Source organism: Benincasa hispida, chromosome 12, assembly GCF_009727055.1.
Source record: "Benincasa hispida cultivar B227 chromosome 12, ASM972705v1, whole genome shotgun sequence".
NCBI classification, from domain to species: domain Eukaryota; kingdom Viridiplantae; phylum Streptophyta; class Magnoliopsida; order Cucurbitales; family Cucurbitaceae; genus Benincasa; species Benincasa hispida.
Window position 1 is genome coordinate 9153682 of NC_052360.1, and position 21476 is coordinate 9175157.

At 39.2% G+C, this 21476-nt stretch overlaps 1 protein-coding gene across 1 annotated transcript in view; it reads right to left on the bottom strand.

Moving 5' to 3' along the window:
- The window catches only part of LOC120067381 (E4 SUMO-protein ligase PIAL2), a 57692-nt gene extending 41167 nt beyond the window's left edge, over positions 1-16525 (bottom strand). The window contains exon 1 of the mRNA XM_039018951.1: positions 16340-16525. Within this exon, the coding sequence (XP_038874879.1) occupies positions 16340-16525 (186 nt within the window). The remainder of the gene's footprint in view (positions 1-16339) is intronic.
- Positions 16526-21476: the final 4951 nt, after the last annotated feature.

Consider the following 21476-nt stretch of genomic DNA (forward strand, 5'->3'; position numbering starts at 1 on the left):
CTATCCAGAAAGCAGTAAAAGTCATTTCCATCTAGACGGTCTAGCATTTGATTAATGAAAGGCAGAGAGAAATGATCTTTCTTTGTGGCTGCGTTCAACTTGCGGTAATGCATGCAAATGCACCACCCAGTGATGATTCTTTGTGATATTAATTCATTGTTTTCATTCGGGACTACCGTCATGTCGCCCTTTTTCGACACATACTGCACGGGGTTGACCCATGTGCTGTCTGCTATAGGATAGATAATGCCCGCATCTAACCATTTAATGATCACCTTTTTGATGACCTCTTTCATCGCAGGGTTGAGTCTGCACTGATGTTCGATCGTTGCTTTGTGGTCTTCACGACGAATGCAATGCAGTTACAGTACGCTGGGCTAATTCCTCTAATGTCGGCGAGCGTATCCAGCCCAAATTGCTCGCACATGTTTCCTTAAAATGCTCATAACGCATTTCTTCCTGGTCTTTGTCGAGGCCTAGAGGATAATGATAACTGGCAGACTTTCATTCTGCCCAAAAATGCGTTACTTAAATGATTTGGTAGGGTCTAATTCCAGTGTTGGTGGTTCTACTAGGGATGGTTGCATTGTTTTTCTTTCTTCTTTTTCTGTTGCCTCTTCTTCTTGATTTGTGATAATTTCTTCTTCCTTGTTTGTTTTTGTTATGATCGCATTACAGGCAGCAACGGATGCGCTGGCATCCTCTTCTTCATTCTCTTCATCAAACTTTTCTTCCTTAATCAAATTTTGGTCATCATCTGAGTCATGCAAGTCTTCTTCATCCAGAAACTTCATGGCACGAATTATGTTAAAGTTGAGCTTCTGTACGTTGATGCTCAAAGTGATTTTCCCTTTATGCACATCAATCTAAGCCGACCTGTTGATAAAAATGGTCGCCCCAGAATGATGGGCACATCATTGTCGGCCTCGTAGTCCAAAATGATGAAGTCGGCTGGTAGGATAAATTTATCAATGGTTATCAGCACGTCTTTCACCTTTCCTTCTGGATGAACCAGAGATCTATCGGCCAGTTGGAGAGTCACCGTTGTGGGCAAAAGTTGCCCTACATTCAGCCGCCTAAAGATTGACAGAGACATCAAATTTATGCTGGCTCCCAGATCACACAAGGCTTGCCCGATGTACAGTCCTCTTATGGAGCAGGGTATAGTAAAGCTCCCAGGATCGCTCATCTTCAGTGAAATGATTGATTTTGAACTTTGAGTTAACGCCACTGTGGCAAACTTACCAGCTCCCCTCTTTTTGGTTACCATATCCTTCAGAAACTTTGCGTAGGCAGACATTTCCTCAATCGTTTCACTGAATGGAATATTAATATTTAATTGTTTTAACATAGACAGAAAGCATTGGTACTATACCTCTTCCTTCTTTTTCTTCCTTAGTCTCTGTGGGAAAGGGAGAAATTGCACTTTCATGGTTCTCGTCTCAGTTGGCTTTGAGGTCGACGCAACCCCTGGTTCTAATGCTTCTTTTTCTCCTTCTTCTTTTTGCGTCACCGCAATTTTCGGTTCAGCTGCAATGGGAGCTGTCTGACTAAGTGATAACGGGCAGAAATGCACATTATCATAGTACTAAGTTCCTAAACAATGTTGGATTGCATTGATGAAATATGTTAAATTGCGTCCATTAAGCATAAATTCTATAACATTGCGGTCGCATGTGTCTAACACATTAGAGCAGTTGATTTTTATATTTTTGTTCAGAATATGCGTTAACGCAATGCAGAGATTGCGATCATAAGAATACATTGGTCGAGCGCAACTTCACCGTAAGACTTTGCGCTAATCGTGCTCGCAAACATTCGCCCAAGAAGAATCACTGCAACTTGGTCAGTGCAACATGGTAGACGCATCCGAGTGAAAGGATAATTAAGAGCGATGGGACAGAAAGCTGACGACAGTCGGATCCAAATTAAGTTGACAGCTGATAATGGTCACGAAGTACATTCAGCTTTATCGGTGACAATTATCCGGTGCATCAGTCAGGAATTAAAGCTGTCCCATCTGTACAACCAGGAGAGAGAAGCCGCCTTTCACCATAGAAACTCTATAAATACCAAGTGCATTCTTTAGAGAAGGGGTTAAGAAGTTGATTAGTTGATCAGTTAACAAGTTCACTAGTTGCTTCTGTTCATAATTTCCTTTTCCATTTTACGGCGAAGCAAGAGAAGAATGGTGGTGCCAGAGATCGCCCAGGGCAGCTCGAGAGAGAACCTTGGGGCGTAAGAGCAGAGAGCGGGCCGACTCTCGTGAGAGCGAGAATATCTTTAGAGTACTAGTAGAAACAATATAACCGCCTGGCAGCAAGAAATTGCTACCAGGCTCTTTATTATACTTGCATTGTTATTTTGTACTTCATCTCATATCTATTCAATGAAAGTTCTATTTCTACATCTGCTCACTCTCTTAATACGCATGAGTTGCTAAACTAGTTGAATGGGTTGAGAAGAACTAAGCTAACATGACCTAGGAAGTTCATTGCTTGCGATTTTCTTGTTTTATACTGTGCAAAATATCCTTTAGAGTTACTCGAGAGAGAATCTAAAGAAAGAACCTAATGTCTCAAGAGAATCTAAAGAAAGAACCTAATGTCTCGAGAGAGCTAGGTTAGAATCTGGACTCGAAAGAGCAAGATTAGGCTTGCATAAACAAGAGATAGGGACTTAGAGATAAGCTTTGTTTCTCAACTTGCATCCCATGCTAGGAAAGGGAATGATATTATGTGGTGACACATTTGTGTGAATGTCGTGTTGTCAACACATAAATAAAGATAGAGGTTTATGTGTAAACCTTGTAGACTTATCGCATATTTATCGCATGCGTTCTAGCCTTAGAAGCCGTAGTATTCACGCCGAGAGGTGGTTCACTATTGTATGCATGTTGCATGATCGCAAAGCATGAACGCATTATAGGGAGTGTTAGTCGAAACTTTTCGCAACACGTTCACCGCATATTCATGATATTTCCCATTTACCAACTCTTTTCAAACTCTGCCGCATTCGTTATTTATTTTCATTAACGCAAACAACAAACCCAACGATTTATTTATTTAACTGGTTACCGCAAGTCTTCATAAAAATCCCCAACGCAGTTATTTTCACAAGTCCCTTTGTTCGACCCTGGACTTACTAGGAAACTCAGAGGAGTTTATACTTGAATTTCGCTGGGGAAACTTGAGTGTACAATGCAATTCTATCAACGCATATCATCCATTTTTCCACTTAATAAAATAACGCATCAAGATTTTGGTGCCGTGGCCGGGGACTTTGGCAAAATAGTTGTTAACGGTAATTTTTGTGATTTCTTTGCAGGACTTTCAATCTCTGGCGAACTACGACCAGAGATTGAGAGAACATTTTGAAGGAGACTATGACACTGTCAACAAGAACCACAATCCGACAAAGAAGAGATGGCAGAGCATCCTGGAGTTGGAGCACAAAATGATAATAATGTCATGGAGAATCTGATTCTGTTGACAAACGATCGCAATAGGCCCATTAGGGACTATGCATCGCCAAACCTCTATGATTTCTCTCCAAGAATCATGAGGCTTTCTCTCGATGGAAGTAGATTCGAGATGAAACCGGTGATGCTATTGATGATCCAGACTGCAGGTCAATTCGGAGGAAGGTGTGGCGAAGATCCGCACGGCCACCTCCTAAGTTTTATTGAAATCTGCAATACTTTTATGTTCCCAAACATCTTTGCTGAAGAAGTTTGACTAATGTTGTTCCCGTTTTCTCTCTGTGATCAGGCTAGGAAATGGGCTTATTCGGTCGAACCAGGGGAGATTACTTCTTTGGAGCAGGTAGTGGAGAAATTCATGAGAAAGTATTTTCCACCTACCGAAAACGCGAGACGAAGAAAGCTTATTAAAAGTTTTGAACAAGATATGGACGAATCGCTTAGCGATCCTTGGGCAAGGTTTAAAAGGTTGGTCCAGGATTGTTCGCATAATGGGCTACCAGACTGCCTTCAAATGGAAATTTTCTATCACGGTTTGAATCATGCTTCGTAAACCGCTGCCAATGCGGTAGTCGCTGCTGGCCTGCTTGAAAAAACTTATGAGGAGGCAAAGAATATTCTAGACTGCATCTCCAAGAACCATGAAGACTGAGGGAAGATTGAGACTTAAAGATTCTGACACAAATAACAGTGCCATTGTTTTATTACAAAACCAAATGACCGCAATGATGAATTTTATTCACCGATCAGCAGTCCAACACCTCAAGGTGGGCAAATTAACGCAATAAGTCAAAACACCGCAAGGTGTGCGACTTGTAGTGATGGGCATGCGATGGAAGATTACCGCAAAATCCACAGTCTGTATATTTTTTAAAGAATAATCCCATTTCAAACACTTACAATCCCGAGTGGAGAAACCACCCTAATTTTGCTTGGAAGAATCAACAACAAAATTTTCAATCTATGGTGCAAAAAAAAAGGGCCACAAGGATTCTTTCAACGCAACAACGGTCTGCAAAGCAACCAAGCAAGTAGCTCGCAACAACCAATATAATCTTCTTCTTTAGAGAGCCTATTGAAGCAATATATAGAGAAAAATGAGACAGTGCTACAAAGTCAAGCTACGTCCATCCGTAACCTTGAATTACAAATGGGCCAGATTGCGAATGAGCTGAAAAGTAGACCTCAAGGGGCGTTGCCAAGTTCTATCGAACTTCCACACAACCTAGGGGGAACAGGTAATTAGCAATGTTAGGTTGTGACATTGTGCAGTGGAAAGACTATGGAGGGAGCAAAAGAAGGATCAGAGTAGAACAACTTCCATCGCAACCGAGCCTGAGATTGCGGTAACGCAAGAAGAAGAAAGAGAAAACGAAGCAATGGAACTTGAGGTTGCATTGACCTCAAAGTCAAATGAAATGGGAATCGTGAAAGTCCAGTTACCACCTTTCCCTCAGAGGCTAAGAAAAAAGAAAAACGAAGAGGTACAGTACCAACGCTTCTTATCTATGTTAAAGCAATTATTGGATGACGCATATGCATGGACTACCGCAAGTTGAATACGGCCACAAAGAAAGATCACTTCCCTCTGCCATTCATCGATCAAATGCTAGACAGATTAACAGTGAACGATTTTTATTGCTTCTTGGATGGATATGCCGGGTATAATCAAATCATGATAGCTCCTGAAGACCAAGACAAGACCACATTCACCTGTCCATATGGGACATTCGTTTTTTGCCGTATGCCGTTTGGCCTCTGCAATGCGCCGAGCACATTCCAGAGGTGCATAATGGCGATCTTTTCAGATTTTCTCGTGGACTCAGTGGAAATATTTATGGATGACTTCTCTGTTTATGGGAACACTTATGAAGTCTGTCTGGCCAATTTGGAGAAAATTCTGAAAAGATGTGAAGAGACAAACCTGGTGCTAACTGGGAAAAATGTCACTTCATGGTGAAAGAGGGTATAGTGTTGGGACACAAAGTCTCCCGGGAAGGATGGGAGGTGGACAAAGTAAAGATCGAAGCTATTGAAAAACTCCACCACTAACCAGCGTGAAGGCTGTGCGAAGCTTTTTGGGGCATGCTGGATTTTACAGACCTTTTCTAAGATATCACGATCACTGAGTGCATTATTAGAGGCGGACAGGAAATTTGAGTTTGACAACAATTGCCTCAATGCATTCAGAGTATTAAAAGATGCGCTGATTTTCGTGCCTGTACTAATTGCGCCGGATTGGACAACGCCATTTGAAATTATGTGCGATACAAGCGGGTATGCAATGGGGGCTGCATTAGCGCAAAAGAAGAAAACTATTTTGCACCCCATCGCATATGCGAGTAAAACTCTAAACCCNAGAAGAAAACTATTTTGCACCCCATCGCATATGCGAGTAAAACTCTAAACCCTGCTCAAATAAATTATACCACCATTGAAAAAGAATTCCTGGCTATGATTTTTGCATTGGAGAAATTCAGGGCATATCTGTTGGGAACAAAGGTACTCATTCACACTGATCACTCGACAATCAAATATTTAATGACAAAGAAAGACGCAAAGCCGAGATTGATCAGATGGGTTCTCCTTCTTCAAGAATTCGATATTGAAATAATTAATCGGAAGGGGATAGAGAATCAAGTTGTAGATCACTTGTCCAGATTGGAAAATCCTAAGGTTGACTGCAATGAATCTGAGGTGAGTGCCTTGTTCCCGGACGAGCAGCTGTTCCACATAGAAGAATTGCTCTGGTATGCAGACATCGTTAATTATTTGGTTTGTGAACAATTCTCTGAAGATTACACCTACCATCAACAGAGGAAGCTCAAGCATGAATGCAGATACTATTATTGGGACGAGCCGAATCTATATAAAAGAGATGCAGACCAAATCATTCAATTATGCGTACCAGATGCTGCTCAACAACGCATATTGTCATAGTGCCACATTCGCCATATGGAGGGCACTTTGGAGGGCAACGTACTGCAGCCAAAGTTTTGCAAAGTGGATTCTTTTGGCCTTCATTGTTTATGGATGCTACCGACTACGCAATGAAATGTGATCAGTGTCAATGCACAAGCAACATTTCATGGAAGAACACAATGCCAATGAACACTATCTTGAAGCTGGAACTATTTGACATATGGGGGATTGATTTCATGGGACCATTCCCTCATTCGAACGGTAAGCACTATATTTTATTAGCCGTTGACTATGTCTCCAAGTGGGTAAAGGCAATTGCATGCACCGCAAGTGATGCAGCGGTATTCTCCCAGTTCCTCAAGAAAAATATTTTCACTCATTTTGGCACTCCCCGTGCCATCATAAGTGATGAAAGATCACACTTTGTCAATCACAATATAAAGGAGTTGTTGCGTAAATACAATATCCTCCATAAGGTGGCCACCGCATACCATCTGCAAACAAATGGCCAGGCTGAAGTGTCTAATCGTGAAATTAAATTGATACTTGAGAAGCTGGTAAAACCTTCGTGGAAAGATTGGGTGATGAAGCTTGATGATGCGTTGTGGGCATACCGGACCACATTTAAAAAACCTATAGGTATGTCCCTCTATGCATTGGTATTTGGCAAGGCGTGTCATTTGCCTTTGGAGCTGGAGTATAAGGCATTGTGAGCGGTAAAGAAGCTGAATTTTGATTTGAAGAAGGCAGGGGAAGCGCAGAAAATGCAACTGGTCGAGCTAGAAGAATGGAGGAACAACGCATATGAAAATGCGAAGATTTATAAAGAGCGCACCAAGCGCTGGCATGATCAACGCATATGCGGTAAGAACCTCCAAGTTGGGCAAAAAGTCTTGCTTTTCAATTCACGTCTGTGACTCTTCCCGGGAAAGCTAAAGTCACATTGGTCCGGACCATTCATAATTCGACAAGTACTTCCGCATGGCGCAGTGGAATTATCGAATGACGATGGAACCAACATATTCAAAGTCAATGGGCAGCAAGTAAAGGCATACCATGGAGAAGACTGGCATCGCTAAGTCGACTCCATGGAACTAAGAGACTTTGAATGAAGAAGGAAGTAGGTGGTCCCTGCGTTATCAAATGATCGCAACTTATCAAGGACACAAGTTTTGGGAAACCTCAAGTCTTCAACTCTTTTCTCCACTACTCGGAATTTTCACTATCTTTTCAATTTTGATTTATCCTTAATTTACTATCATTATTGTTATTCTAACAAAAAAAAAAAAATTTGCGATAACAATTTTTATCTTGTTTAAAATAATTTGACCCTCTCTTTGTTTTTCTTACAACGATCGAGGCGCTGGATTGCAGAAATGTTACGCGAAGCAGCACTTATCTTATTCCATCATCACAATCCAAAGAAGAGTGATCGCCACAAGGATGGATGCGTCAATACAATGCAGGCGATAACGCAAAATTTGGGGGTGTACTCTTCCTTATCTTTATTTCCAATTTTGAGCTATCACATTGCATTTTAGTTTTCGAAATTTTATCACCGCATCCTCTTTAATCACCGCAATCATTTCACATAGATAAATTTAGTGAGTTACCGCATTTTGTTTCTTTGCCAAGTATGATTTCAATGATGATAAATATGCTTCTATCTCTTTCGTATACACTAGAGTCAACTTAGTCTTAAAATAGCCACCTCATGAAATATTTCTCGAAGTTAGGGGCTTGCTAGCTTTCTTTCAAACTTTCTTTACAACGCATTCTATGACCATCGCATGACTTTTTTTAATCTTGTGGGATTAAGGACATTGCCGCATTTTAAATTTGGGGGTGAGGTATTTATTTTCGACCTTGCTATTTTCGGTTCTACAAAAAGAAAAAAAATTTTTGAGAATAACAACTCCACTGTCAACGCAATGGAAAACCCATGTTGATAAGAGTTAAGTTGTGAAAGGCACTTACCCGTAGGTGGATGTCTGCATGACACACGTGGGGGCAAGCCAAAACGAAAGTAAGTCACCAGGACCAACACATAAATCAACGACCGCAACTCCACTGCCAAATTGGTATGAGTTTAGTCTGAGAAAGAGTGCATTGCTCGTAGTTGAATATCCGCATGACACATGTGGGGGCAAGCTAAAACGAAGGCAATTTTATTTCTGGAGGAAATTTTTGTGCAAGGATAAATCATTTGACACCCCGGAGGAAATTTTTCTTTTTGAAATAAATCATGCGATGTTCTGGAATTTAGTAAAGTTCTTTTAAAAGTTAAGCTTGAAATTCCTAAGTCTAAGAAATATTTTAGGAAGAGACTTGAATAAGACTTAAGGAAATTCTGGCATATAGGATTTGAACGAAGTATCATTGAGAAATCTAGGGAAAGAAAACTTTGCAGTTAACTTACTAAAGGAATCTTTAGCTTATGCTTGAGGACGAGCATTGTTTAAATTTGGGGGCATGATAACGGGCAGAAATGCACGTTATCATAGTAAGTTCCTAAACCATGTTGGATTGCGTTGATGAAATATGTTAAATTGCGTCCATTAAGCATAAATTCTATAATATTGCGGTCGCATGTGTCTAACGCATTAGACCAGTTGATCTTTACATTTTTGTGCAGAATATGCATTATCACAATGCAGAGATTGCGATCATAGGAATACATTGGTCGAGCGCAACTTCACCACAAGACTTTGCACTGATCGTGCTCGCAAACATTCGCCCAAGAAGAATCACCGCAACTTTGTCAGCGCAACATGGTGGGTGCATCCGGGTGAAAAGATAATTAAGAGTGATGGGACAGAAAGTTGACGACATTCGGATCCAAATTAAGTTGACAGCCGATAACGGTCACGAAGTACATTCAGCTTTATCGGGGACAGTTATCCGACACATCAGTCAGGAATTAAAGTTGTCCCAACTGTACAACCGGGAGAGGGAAGCCGCCTTTCACCATGGAAACTCTATAAATACCAAGTGCATTCTTTAGAGAAGGAGTTAAGCAGTCGATGAGTTGATCAGTTAACAAGTTCATCAGTTGCTTCTGTTCATAGTTTCCTTTTCTATTTTTCGGCGGAGCAAGAGAAGAATGGTGGTGTCGGAGATCACTCAGGGCAACTCGAGAGAGAACCTTGGGGCATAAGAGCAGAGAGCGGGCCGACTCTCGCGAGAGCGAAAATATCTTTAGAGCACGAGTAGAAACAATGTAACTGCCTGGCAGCGAGAAATTGCTACCAGGCTCTTTACTATACTTGCATTGTTATTTTGTACTTCATCTCATATCTATTCAATGGAGGTTCTATTTCTACATCTGCTCACTCTCTTAATATGCATGAGTAGCTAAACTAGTTGAATGGGTTGAGAAGAACTAAGCTAACATGACCTAGGAAGTTCATTGCTTGCGATTGTCTTGTTTTAGGCTGTGCAAAATATCCTTTAGAGTTACTCGAGAGAGAATCTAAAGAAAGAACCTAATGTCTCAAAAGAGCTAGGTTAGAATCTAGACTTGAAAGAGCAAGATTAGGCTTGCATAAACAAGAGATAGGGACTTAGAGATAAGCTCTGTTTGTCAACTTGTATCGCATGCATCCTAGGAAAGGGAATGATATTATGTGGTCGCATATTTTTGTGAATGTCATGTTGTCATCACATAAATAGAGATAGAGGTTTATGTGTAAATCTTGTAGACTTATCGCATATTTATCGCATGCGTTCTAGCCTTAGAAGCCGTAGTATTCACGCCGAGAGGTGGTTCACTATTGTATGCATGTTGCATGATCGCAAAGCATGAACGCATTATAGGTAGTGTTAGTCGAAACTTTTCTCAACACGTTCACCGCATATTCATGATATTTCCCGTTTACCAACTCTTTTCAAACTCTGCCGCATTCGTTATTTATTTTCATTAACGCAAACAACAAACCCAACGATTTATTTATTTAACTGGTTACCGTAAGTCTTCATAAAAATCACCAACGCAGCTATTTTCACAAGTCCCTATGTTCGACCCTAGACTTACCAGGAAACTCAGAGGAATTTACACTTGAATTCCATTGGGGAAACTTGAGTGCACAACGCAATTCCATCAACGCATATCATCCATATTTCTACTTAATAAAATAACGCATCACTAAGCTCCTTCTTTTCTCCCTCCACAGTCTTCTTACTTCGCAATGTAACAAACTGACATTGCTCTTTACTGATCCCCCTAGGTTGTGTGGGAGTTCTGTTGAACCTGGCAAAGCCCCTTGCGGTCTACTCTTTAGCTCACTCGCAATCTGGCCCATCTGTAACTCTAGGTTGCAGATGGACGTAGCCTGACTTTGAAGCATGGTTTCGTTTTTCTCTATGTACTGCTTCAACGGGCTTTACAATGAAGAGGATTGCGGTGGTTGTGAGGTACTTGCTTGATTGCTTGTTTGACCGTTGTTGTGTGGGAAGAATCCTAGTGGCCCTTCTTTCTGTGCCACAGGTTGGAAGTTCTGTTGCTGATTCTTCCATGCAAAATTGGGGTGGTTTCTCCACTCGGGGTTGTAGGTATTCGAAAAAGGATTATTTTTCACAAAGTAAACGAACTGTGGATTTTGCGGGTAATCTTCCATCACGTGTCCATCACTGCAAGTTGCACACCTTACGGTGTTTTGACTGATTGCGTTGATTTTCCCGTTTTGTGGTGTTGGGCTACTGATCGCAATTCCCTGAATTAAGTTCATCTAGTGAAGCAATAGCACCATTATTTGCGTCATTGTCTTTGATTCTCAATTTCTGGTCACTCTCTCTCCAATCTTTGTGGTTCTTAAAGATGCGATCGAAGATATTCTTCGCCTCGTCATTACGTTTTATCAAGCAAACCACCAGCGGATGCCGCATTGGCAGCAGTCTGCGAAGCGGGATTCAAACCATGATAAAAAATTTCCATTTAAAGGCAGTCTGGCCAAAACATTGTGTGGATAATCCCTGACCAACGATTCGTCCATGTCTTGTTCAAAATTTGTAATTAGTTTCCTTCGTCTGACATTCTCAGTAGGTGGAAAGTATTTCTTCATAAACTTCTCCACGACCTGTTCCCATGAAGTGATCTCTCCCAGTTCGAGAGAATACGCTCATTTCTAGCCTGATCACAAAGAGAAAATGGGAACAAAGTTAGTCGAACTTCTTCAGCAGAGATGTTTGGGAGCACAAAAGTATTGCAGATTTCAATAAAGCTTCGGAGGTGGGTGTGCGGGTCTTCGCCACGCCTTCCTCCGAATTGTCCTGCAGTCTGGATCATCTACAGCATCACCGGCTTCATTTTGAATCGGCTTCTGTTGAGGGCAGGCCACATGATTCCTGGAGAGAAATCATAGAGGTTCGACGATGCATAGTCCCTAATGGATCTATTGTGATCGTTTGCCAGTAGAATTGGATTCGCCATGACATTGTTATCATTTGGTGCTCCATTTCCAGGCTGCTTCGCCATCTCTTCTTTATCTGGTTGTGGTTGCTGTTGGCAGTTTCTCAGTCTCCGTCTAAACATTCTCTCAATCTCCAGGTCGTAGTTCCTCAGAGATTGAGAGTCTGCAAAGAAATCAGAAAAATTACTGTTAGCACACTATTTTGCCGAAGTCCCCGACAACGGCGCCAAAAACTTGATGCTTGATTTTATGAATTGAAATTATGGATGATATGCGATGGTGAAATTGCATTGAGCACTCAAGTTTCCTCAGTGGAATCCAAGTGTAAACTCTACTGAGTTTCCTGGTAAGTCCAGGGTCGAACTCAGGGACTTGTGAAAACAGGTTGCGTTGGTAATTTTTAGGAAAACCTTACGGTAACCAAATAAATAAATAGTTGTTAAGGTTGTTGTTTATGATGATAAAAAAAATGCGGCGGAGTTTGAAAAGAGCTGAATAAATGGAAAATACGATGAGTACGCGGTGAATGGGTTGAGAAAAGTTTCGGCTAACACTTCCTAGGATGCGTTCATGCTATGCGATCATGCAACATGCATACAACAGTAAACCACCTCTCAGTGCGAATGCCACGACTTCTAAGACTAGAACGCATGCGATATATGTGATAAGTCTATAGGACCTACACATAAGCCTCTATTCTTATTTATGCGATGACAAAATGACACACACACAAATAAGGCGACCACATGATATTATTCCCATCTCTAGGATGCAAGCGATGCAGGTTGACAAACAGAGCTTATCTCTAAGTCCTTATCTCTTGTTTATGCAGTTTTAATCTTACTCTCTCGAGTCCAGATTCTAACCTAGCTCTCTCGAGTCATTAGGTTCTTTCTTTAGACTCTCTCTCGAGTAGCTCTAAAGGGGTATTTGGCACAGCATAAAACAAGACAATCGCAATCAATGAACTTCCTAGGTCATGTTAGCTTAGTTCTTCTCAACCCATTTGACTAGTTTAGCTACTCATGCATGCTAAGAGAGTGAACAAATGTAGAATAAGAACTTCCATTGTATAAATATAAAGATGAAGTACAAAATAACAATGCAAGTATAGAATAAAGGGCCTAGTAGCAATCTCTTGCTGCCCAGGCTTTTACACCGTTTTCTACTCGTATTCAAAAGATAATCTCGCTCTCGCGAGAGTCGGCCCGCTCTCTGCTTCTATGCCTCAAGGTGCTCTCTCGAGTTTCCCTAAGCGATCTCCGGCGTCTTTACTCTTCTCTTGCTCTGCCTTAAAATAAAAGGAAAAACTATGGACAAAGACGAGCTGAGCTCTTAAATTCGTAAACTATTGAACTGATTAACCCGTTTCTAAAGGATGCCTCTGGTATAGAACTTCTAGGGTGAAAAGCGGCTTCTCTCTCATGATTTCGCAGATGGGACGACTTTAATTCTTGATTGATGCGCCGAATATTTGTCATAGAAAAGCTGAATGTACTTGTTCGTTAGCGGCTGTTAACTTAATTCGGATTCGACTATCATTAGCTTTCTGTCCCACCATGATTAATTATTCCTTTCACCTAAATGCGCCCGCCATGTTGCACCGACCAAGTTGCGGCAATCCTTCTTGGTCAAATGTTTGCAAACAAAATCATCGCAAAGCCTTGCGGTAATGCTACGCTCGACCAATGATTTCCTATGATCGCAATTTCCGCCTTGCGTTAATGCATATTCTGCATAAAAACACAAAAATCAACTGTTCCTATGTGATGAACGCATGCGGCTGCAATATAATAAACTTAATGCTTTTTGGACGCAATTTAACATATTTTATCAACGAAAGCTAGCATTGTTTAAGAACTTAGCATTATGATAACGTGCATTTCTGTCCGTTATCAGTCATCCTTGTGAAATGTAAGTCTCTATTATGAATGGCGTTTTATAATGAGACTAAACATTTCGTGGTCCAATCTTATACAAACTCCTTTGTATAGAATATCCTCGCTCACATGTCTATACATGAATGATCAGGATCAAATTCTTTATAGCACTTTACAAAAATTGTAACACCTTCAAAGCGGGGCATAGTCAGTGTCACCAAGGTAGCCAGCCTTATCCATCTACTACAGACCATTTAGGTTATCACTTAAACATGATCCACCCGTCCGTATGTCTCTAAATACATGTTTAAGCTACAAGATAACCTTGGATGTTTGTTTATTGGTTTGTGGTTAATGCAACTAAAATATGGAATAAAATATCATATATTTTATTAAATAAACAATGAGTTTATTCAAAATATTTACAAACTATAGGACCCTACGAGATTTAAGGCATCAACGCCAATATCTTTATGGAAACAAAAACAGTAAAATAAATATGCATTTGTAGAATAAACATCAAAACAAAACTATAATCATGCTAGAAAAGAGGAATAAAAGAAGAAATAAAAACTCTCTTTTCTCTTCCACCATTGTCAACAATCTCGAACTTATAAAATGAAGAAAGACACTACCAACAAAGTTATCTTATTATTATCTAGGATTCCAAAGCACTTGGAAAAGTGGTCTCCAAGAACTTTTGAGGAGGAAAATGGTAAAGAATTTTTAGAGAGAAGTTTGAGAGAAGGTGAAGGCTTGGAGGCTAAGTTTTTTTGTGTAATAAAACCCCCTTATCCTAAATGAGTTGTAAGGATATATTTATATGGAGAAAGGTTACCCCATCTCCAAGTATTTCCCTTTATACTCTTCGTGCTAATTAATTAAATAGCCCTAATTTAATTAATTGACATATTAATAAAATGACCATATATTAAATCTTATTTAATATATATACATTTAATTAATTATCATAAATATCATAAATTTATACTAACCTCAAATCTCCATATTTTCTTAATCAATTAACTAACCATTAATTAATCAATTAAATAACTATATTAAATCATATTTAATATGGAGTTAATTAACATATAAATATCACATATTTATATATATACATCTCTTTATGAATCCAATTCATATAAATCTAATATTTGAATCTTATTCAAATGTATCTCTCTTACATAATTCTGATTATAGATCACATCTATAATTAACCATTATATATTAATCTCATTAATATAAAATCCCCCTTTTGATTTGAAAAATTTAAATAATTCATCATTACTATCCTTTAGTGAGCTAGCAATGAGACCTTACAGACCTACAGATTAGAAGCTTCAATGATATGAGATTAATTGATTAAACTCCTTTAATCCAATTAATCAATATTCGTTAACTACCGATCACCCCACTAAAGATCGAGAGTTGCACTCTTCGCACTGTAGATATATTTCTGTGTTCATGGATATAACCAATCAACCAAGCGATGACCCTTCACAAATGCTTAAATAATAGCTGGGTCAAAATACCATTTTACTCCTGCAGTTATATCTAACTTCTTAAGTACCACTGATTTCTCTAATGAATAAATAGTTTATAGCTCAACTATAAACTAACACCTCTCGGCCCTATGAGAAGTTGCGGTCTCATTGTTCAAGACCCAAAACTAGCTGTTAAGGGAGCAATTTATCTACTTTCTCAATTAATGAGAAGGAGCGAATTTCATCTTGTGTAGCTATGTTTTCAGTTCCCTAATCAGAAAAATTTCCAAAATTGTAGGCTTATTGAGTCGACTATCGTTGCCACTCTCACCCATACATATTAAAGGACTATCGTCATAAACAGAAGTTGACAACTTACTTAGGATTAAGATCAAGTCTCCTATGGCCATCCTAGTGAAATATTAGTTTCTTCAAGTAATGGTGTTATAAAGAGAAATTAATTATTTCGTGGTCCGATCTATGTATAAACTCTTTTATACAAGGTATCTCTACTCACCTGTCTTTACATGAATAATATGGTTCATATTGTTTGTAACACTTACATCTCATGTAAAAATTACAAAGTGAGTCGTATTCGCAGTGTTACTAAGATAAGGCACCCAACGTTCATCCATTTACTGCAGACCTTTTAGATTATTACTTGAACATGAACTACCTGTATATCAACTACATACTGTTAAAGTGACATCATATAACTTTGGATCTTAGTTTATTGGATTGAATTAATACTATCTAAATGTTAAATAAAATACCTCTCATTTTATTAGATAAATAATTTGTGTTAACAAAACTACAAACCACGAGATACACTAGATTTAGGACATCAATCCCAACAATCTTCCACTTGTCCAAAGCTAATGGAATGTATCAAAATACAATAAAAGACGAATAGGAAAGTAAAGTATCAATATACAATGTAAAGTAAAGTATCAATATACAATATAAACATACAATATACCTAATAAAATCTCTCATTTACTCTAGCTTGGATGACTCATATCTTGTAGATCCAAACCATCCAAGTGACCCTAAAAAACTTTAGTTGTGAGAACCTTTGTAAATGGATCAGCAATATTGTGATCTGAGGCAATCTTTGTGACGATTACATTTCCTCGTTGCACAATCTCTTTAATACGGTAATACTTGCACTTTATATGCTTTCCATTTGTGGCTACGTTGCTCCTTAGAGTTTTCCACAGCATCACTGTTATCACAATAAAGTGTAATGGTCAAGGACATATTTGGTACAACTTCTAAATCTGTGAGAAATTTTATGAGCCAGATGGCTTCTGTAGTAGCTCCGCAAGCAGCTACATATTCAGCCTCCATGGTGGAATCTATAATACAGCCTTGCTTAATGCTACACCATGCTATAACATCTCCATTCAGTGATCCTAATGTGGATTTCCTTTAATCCTTGTCAGTCTAAAAATCAGAGTCAATGTATCGTGTAAGGATCAAATCCTTAGCAACATACATAAGCATATAGTTTCTCGTTCTTCTAAGATATTTGAGAATAACTTTAATTATTGTCCAGTGATAAAATCTTGGATTGGATTGATATCTACTTACTACTCCCACTACATGGTAGATGTTAGGTCTAGTACACAATATGACATACATAAGGCTATCCACTACATATGCATGGGGAATCCATCTAATCTCTGCAATCTCTTGAGGTGTCTTAGTATACTGTTAGACAAGATAATTCCATGCCTGAAAGGTAACAAACCCTTCTTGAAATTTTGCATCGAATATCTGACAAGCATTTTGTCAATATAGAATGCCTGAGACAAGACTAGTGATTTATTCTTTCGATCCCTTATAATTTGGATCCCTAGAACAAATTATGCTTCGCTCAAATCTTTCATTTGGAATTGAGTAGCTACCCATTATTTAATGGTAGTCAGGTAACCTACATCATGCTTAATGAGTAGGATATCATCCACATACAACACAAAAAAAGCTACTAAATTGTTGATGATCTTCTTGTAAACATAAGGCTCATTAGTATTTTGATCAAAACCATAAGATTTGACTGCAACATCAAATCTTATATTTTGAGATCGAGATGCTTGTTTCAATCCATAAATGGACTGATTAAGCTTGCAAATCTTTTTCTCTTGACCTTGTTCAATGAATGCCTCTAGTTGGGTCATGGATGGTTTTGTCAAGATTACCATTCAAAAAGGCAGTCTTGACATCCATTTGCCATATCTCATAGTCAATATGTGGCAATAGATAAGAGAATTCAGATAGACTTAATCATAGCAACAGGTGAGAAAGTTTCTTCATAGTCCAACCTTTGCTACTAGTCTAGCCTTGAAGGTTTTCACCTTTCCATCTACACCCAGTTTCCTCTTGTAGATCCATTTGTAACCTATGGGTTTAACTCCATCAAGTTGATCTACAAGTTTCCTGATAGAATTGGAGTGCATAGACTCCATTTCTTGATCCATGGCTTTGATCCATTCATCTTTGTCAACATTAACCCTTGCCTTTTTGTAAGACGATGGATCCTCGACCTTATCATTTAATATGACGGTTTGAGTTTTTGTTAAACCCAAATAGCGAGTAGGTTGGGTAATAATCCTCCCACAACGTCGAGGCTCTATCAACACTTGAGAAGGATGTGTTTGGCTCTTGTTAAAGTGTTCACTTCTTCAACAACTCTTGTTAAAGTTTCAGTAGTGAAAGAAATCAATCACGAGGATTTCCATGAGCAGCGGAATAGATCATTCCAAATTACAATCATGTATGAACAATACAAATTATAGTCGTAAACAAAACAAATGGTTATGCATTCATTACAGAAATTATAGCATGAAAATACAAATGAACACAAATAAATGCTCCGAACATTTGTAGACTCGTCTCCATGCTCCTTGATCACGAACGCTCGAACACAGCAACCTCGAACACTCAAACAACACGACCGCTACACAACACGAACACCACTCAGTCAAACTTAGCGATCGCCTTGATAACGAACACCCCAATAGCATGACGGCCTCCACAGAACCTCAACGGTGTCGAGTTGAGTATGACACTAACAAGAAGGCTACCTTGGTATTCTCGGTGTGAGAATCCAGAGGGTGGGCTCTGTTTGGACTTGTTTGAGGAAGAAGAATGGAGGAAACAACAATCGTGTACATGATTGGGCAAGTGAGAGATGGCTGAAACTTATCGTATAGGTCGATGCCCAATCGTTTCGCAAAAGCTAAGCGATCGTCTAGCAAAAGCTAAGTGATCGTCTAGCAAAAGCTAAGCGATCGTTTAGCTCATCGCTTAGTTCCATGTCTGTCGCTTACGAAACACTACACAATCGTCTAGCTCGCTCAAGCTGTCGTTTAGTAAATCCAATTTACATGACAGCTTCCGTGAGATCCTTTTATCTCACGGTTACCATGAACCACCAATAACCTCCCACTCAATTGGTTATTAGAGAAAAAGATTTAATTATCCATTAATTAATATTATTATAAATATAACTGATAACCAACTTATCATACTATATTTATAACCTATAGTTTTAATATTTCATCTCATGAAACGTATAAACCATAGTTCTTTTTCTATTCCATGGTACTTAATGTAAATCTCATTTACATTAATCCTCCACTAGATGTATCTCATACATCATACCTATCATATCATATATAATCGAATTACCTCTTGTCAAATTGAACATTTCAAATAAACACCAAGAACTGATCCTCAACTGAATCCACTGAGCTACCAAGGGGACCTTATGGACCTGTAGCTTGAAGCTCCAATGGTACGTGAATAACTGACTAAACTATTTAGTCACGGGATCCACCATCCGTTAACTGCCAGGCACTCCACTAAAACCGACAGTTAAACTCTGATTACCATAGATATATTATGTGTCCATCTTAACCAATCAGCAATGCGACAAACCTTCACAGATCGCTTGTAAGTACAGTTGAGTTAATAACTGTTATGCCCCTGTAGTTACATCTAACTCCTTAAGTACCACTGATCCCTCTAATGAACATAAGTCATAGTCCTACTATGACTGAGTCCTCTCTTCCAAAGAGAAGCTATGGCCACTATGTTCAAGCCCCAGAATCAGCCCTTAAGGGAGCAATCTCTCTACTTATCCCTGCTTCGGGAAAGAAGTGAATTCCATCTTGCGGATTGAGTTCCCAGTTCCCAGATCAGACAAGTCCCCAAAAAGGTAGGCATGTTGAATTAGCAATCTAGCCACTCTCACCCATACTAATCAAAGAACTACCCTCAAAGGTAAGAGTTTCCAAAACACTCAGGATTGAGGTCGTGTCACCTATGGTCATTTAGGTGAGATGTAAGTCTCTAGTATCAACGGTGTTTCCGCGTTCGAGATAGGTTCCGCTCTGACGTACGCCTCACCTCACATAGAAGAAGGGGAACCCCTTCAATAGAATCTGCAGATCGACATCGGAGGTGGCCAAAACCTAGGCTGTTTTGCATATGCGAATAAATGATTCAATTTTCTACGGTATTTTCACTCCAATTCAGGAAAATAAACTTGTTCTTATCCGTAATAGTGCGAAAAGAAGGAAGGCCGAATTCCAAGTCGTTCAAGAATAGTGGCGTTGAGTTTCTCGTGAAAGTTCTGTTATTATTTGTTTTATAAAGAAAATGTTTTTACAGAGTCTAGTCATCTTGTGGTCCGGGTCTCATACAAACTCTTTGTATAGGACAACCCCATTCGCACGTCTCCACATGAATGGTCAGGTTCTACCATCTATAGTAGTTTACAACACTTGCAAACCTTTACAAAGCAGGTCGTATCCGTAATGTCATCAAGATTAGGTATCCCACCTTAATCCTTATACTACAGACCTATTTAGGTAATCATTTAAGGCATGATCCACTTGTATATCACATATACATGCTAAGTTCACATAAGATAACTATAGAGCTTTGTTTATTGGATATGAGTAAATGCCAGAATGAAATAACAATTATTTTATTCATCAAACAATGTGTATCTTTACAATCAATGAGACTCCGGGAGAACTAGGACACCAATCCCAACAATCTCCCACTTGTCCTAATGACTCGGGAGACTAATGTACAATACAATATAAAAATGTACAATATACAATAAACTAAGGCATACCCAGTATCATCTCCCACTTGCCCTAGACAAGATGTCGCATGTCCCACAGACCAGGGTCTCTAGGTGACCGTCGAACACTTTAGTCGTGAGGGTCTTTGTAAAGGGATCAACAACGTTGTGCTCCGATGCGATCTTCGTGACTATCACATCACCTCAATGCACAATCTCCCTGATCAGGTGATATTTCATGTGCTTTGTAGATGTTACAAGTGTTGTAAAGTGTTACAGATGGTCTAATCCTGATCATTCATGTGGAGACATGTGAGCGGGGGTGTCCTATACAAAGAAGTTTGTATAAGACCAGATCACGAAGTGCTTAGTCTCGTTATTTAATGTCGTTCATGACAGAGACTTTCATTTCACTAGGATAACCATAGGTAACATGACCTTAATCCTAAGTGAGTTGGGAACTCCTGGCTATGAGGGTGGTTCTTTGATTTGCATGAGTGCGAGTGGCCAAATTGCTGACTTAAACCTATCACTTTGGGGATTCGTCTGATTGGGGAGTTGGAAATTCAGCTACACAAGATGGAATTCACTCCTTCCCTGAAGCAAGGGTAAGTAGATAGATTGCTCCCTTAAGGGCTGATTTTGGGGCTTGAACGATGTGGCACCACACACTTTCTCATAGCCCGAGAGGTGTTCACTTATAGTAGGACTATGATGTATTGTTCATTAGAGGAATCAGTGATACTTAAGGAGTTAGATGTAACTACAAGGGCAAAATCGTAAATTGGCCAAGTTGTACTTACGAGCAATCTGTGAAGGGTTATCATACTGTTGTCTGGTTATATCCAATGGACACATAAATATATCACTAGTGAGAATAGTGCAGTTGTCGGTCTTTAATGGAGTGCCTGGGAGTTAATGGATGGTGGATTTCGTGATTAAAGAGTTTAGTCAGTCATTCACGTATCGTTGGAGCTTCAAGCTACAGGTCCATAAGGTCCCCTTGGTAGCTCAATGGATTCAAGTTGAGAATAAGTTTTTGGGTTAGTTTGAAGTGTTCAAATTAACAAAAGGGAGTTTTGATTATATATGATATAATTAAATAGGTTTAATTATATGTGATATAATTGATATGATGTATGAGATACATTAATTGGAGGAGTTGATATAAATATGATGTATATTAAATAAAGAAGAAAGGAA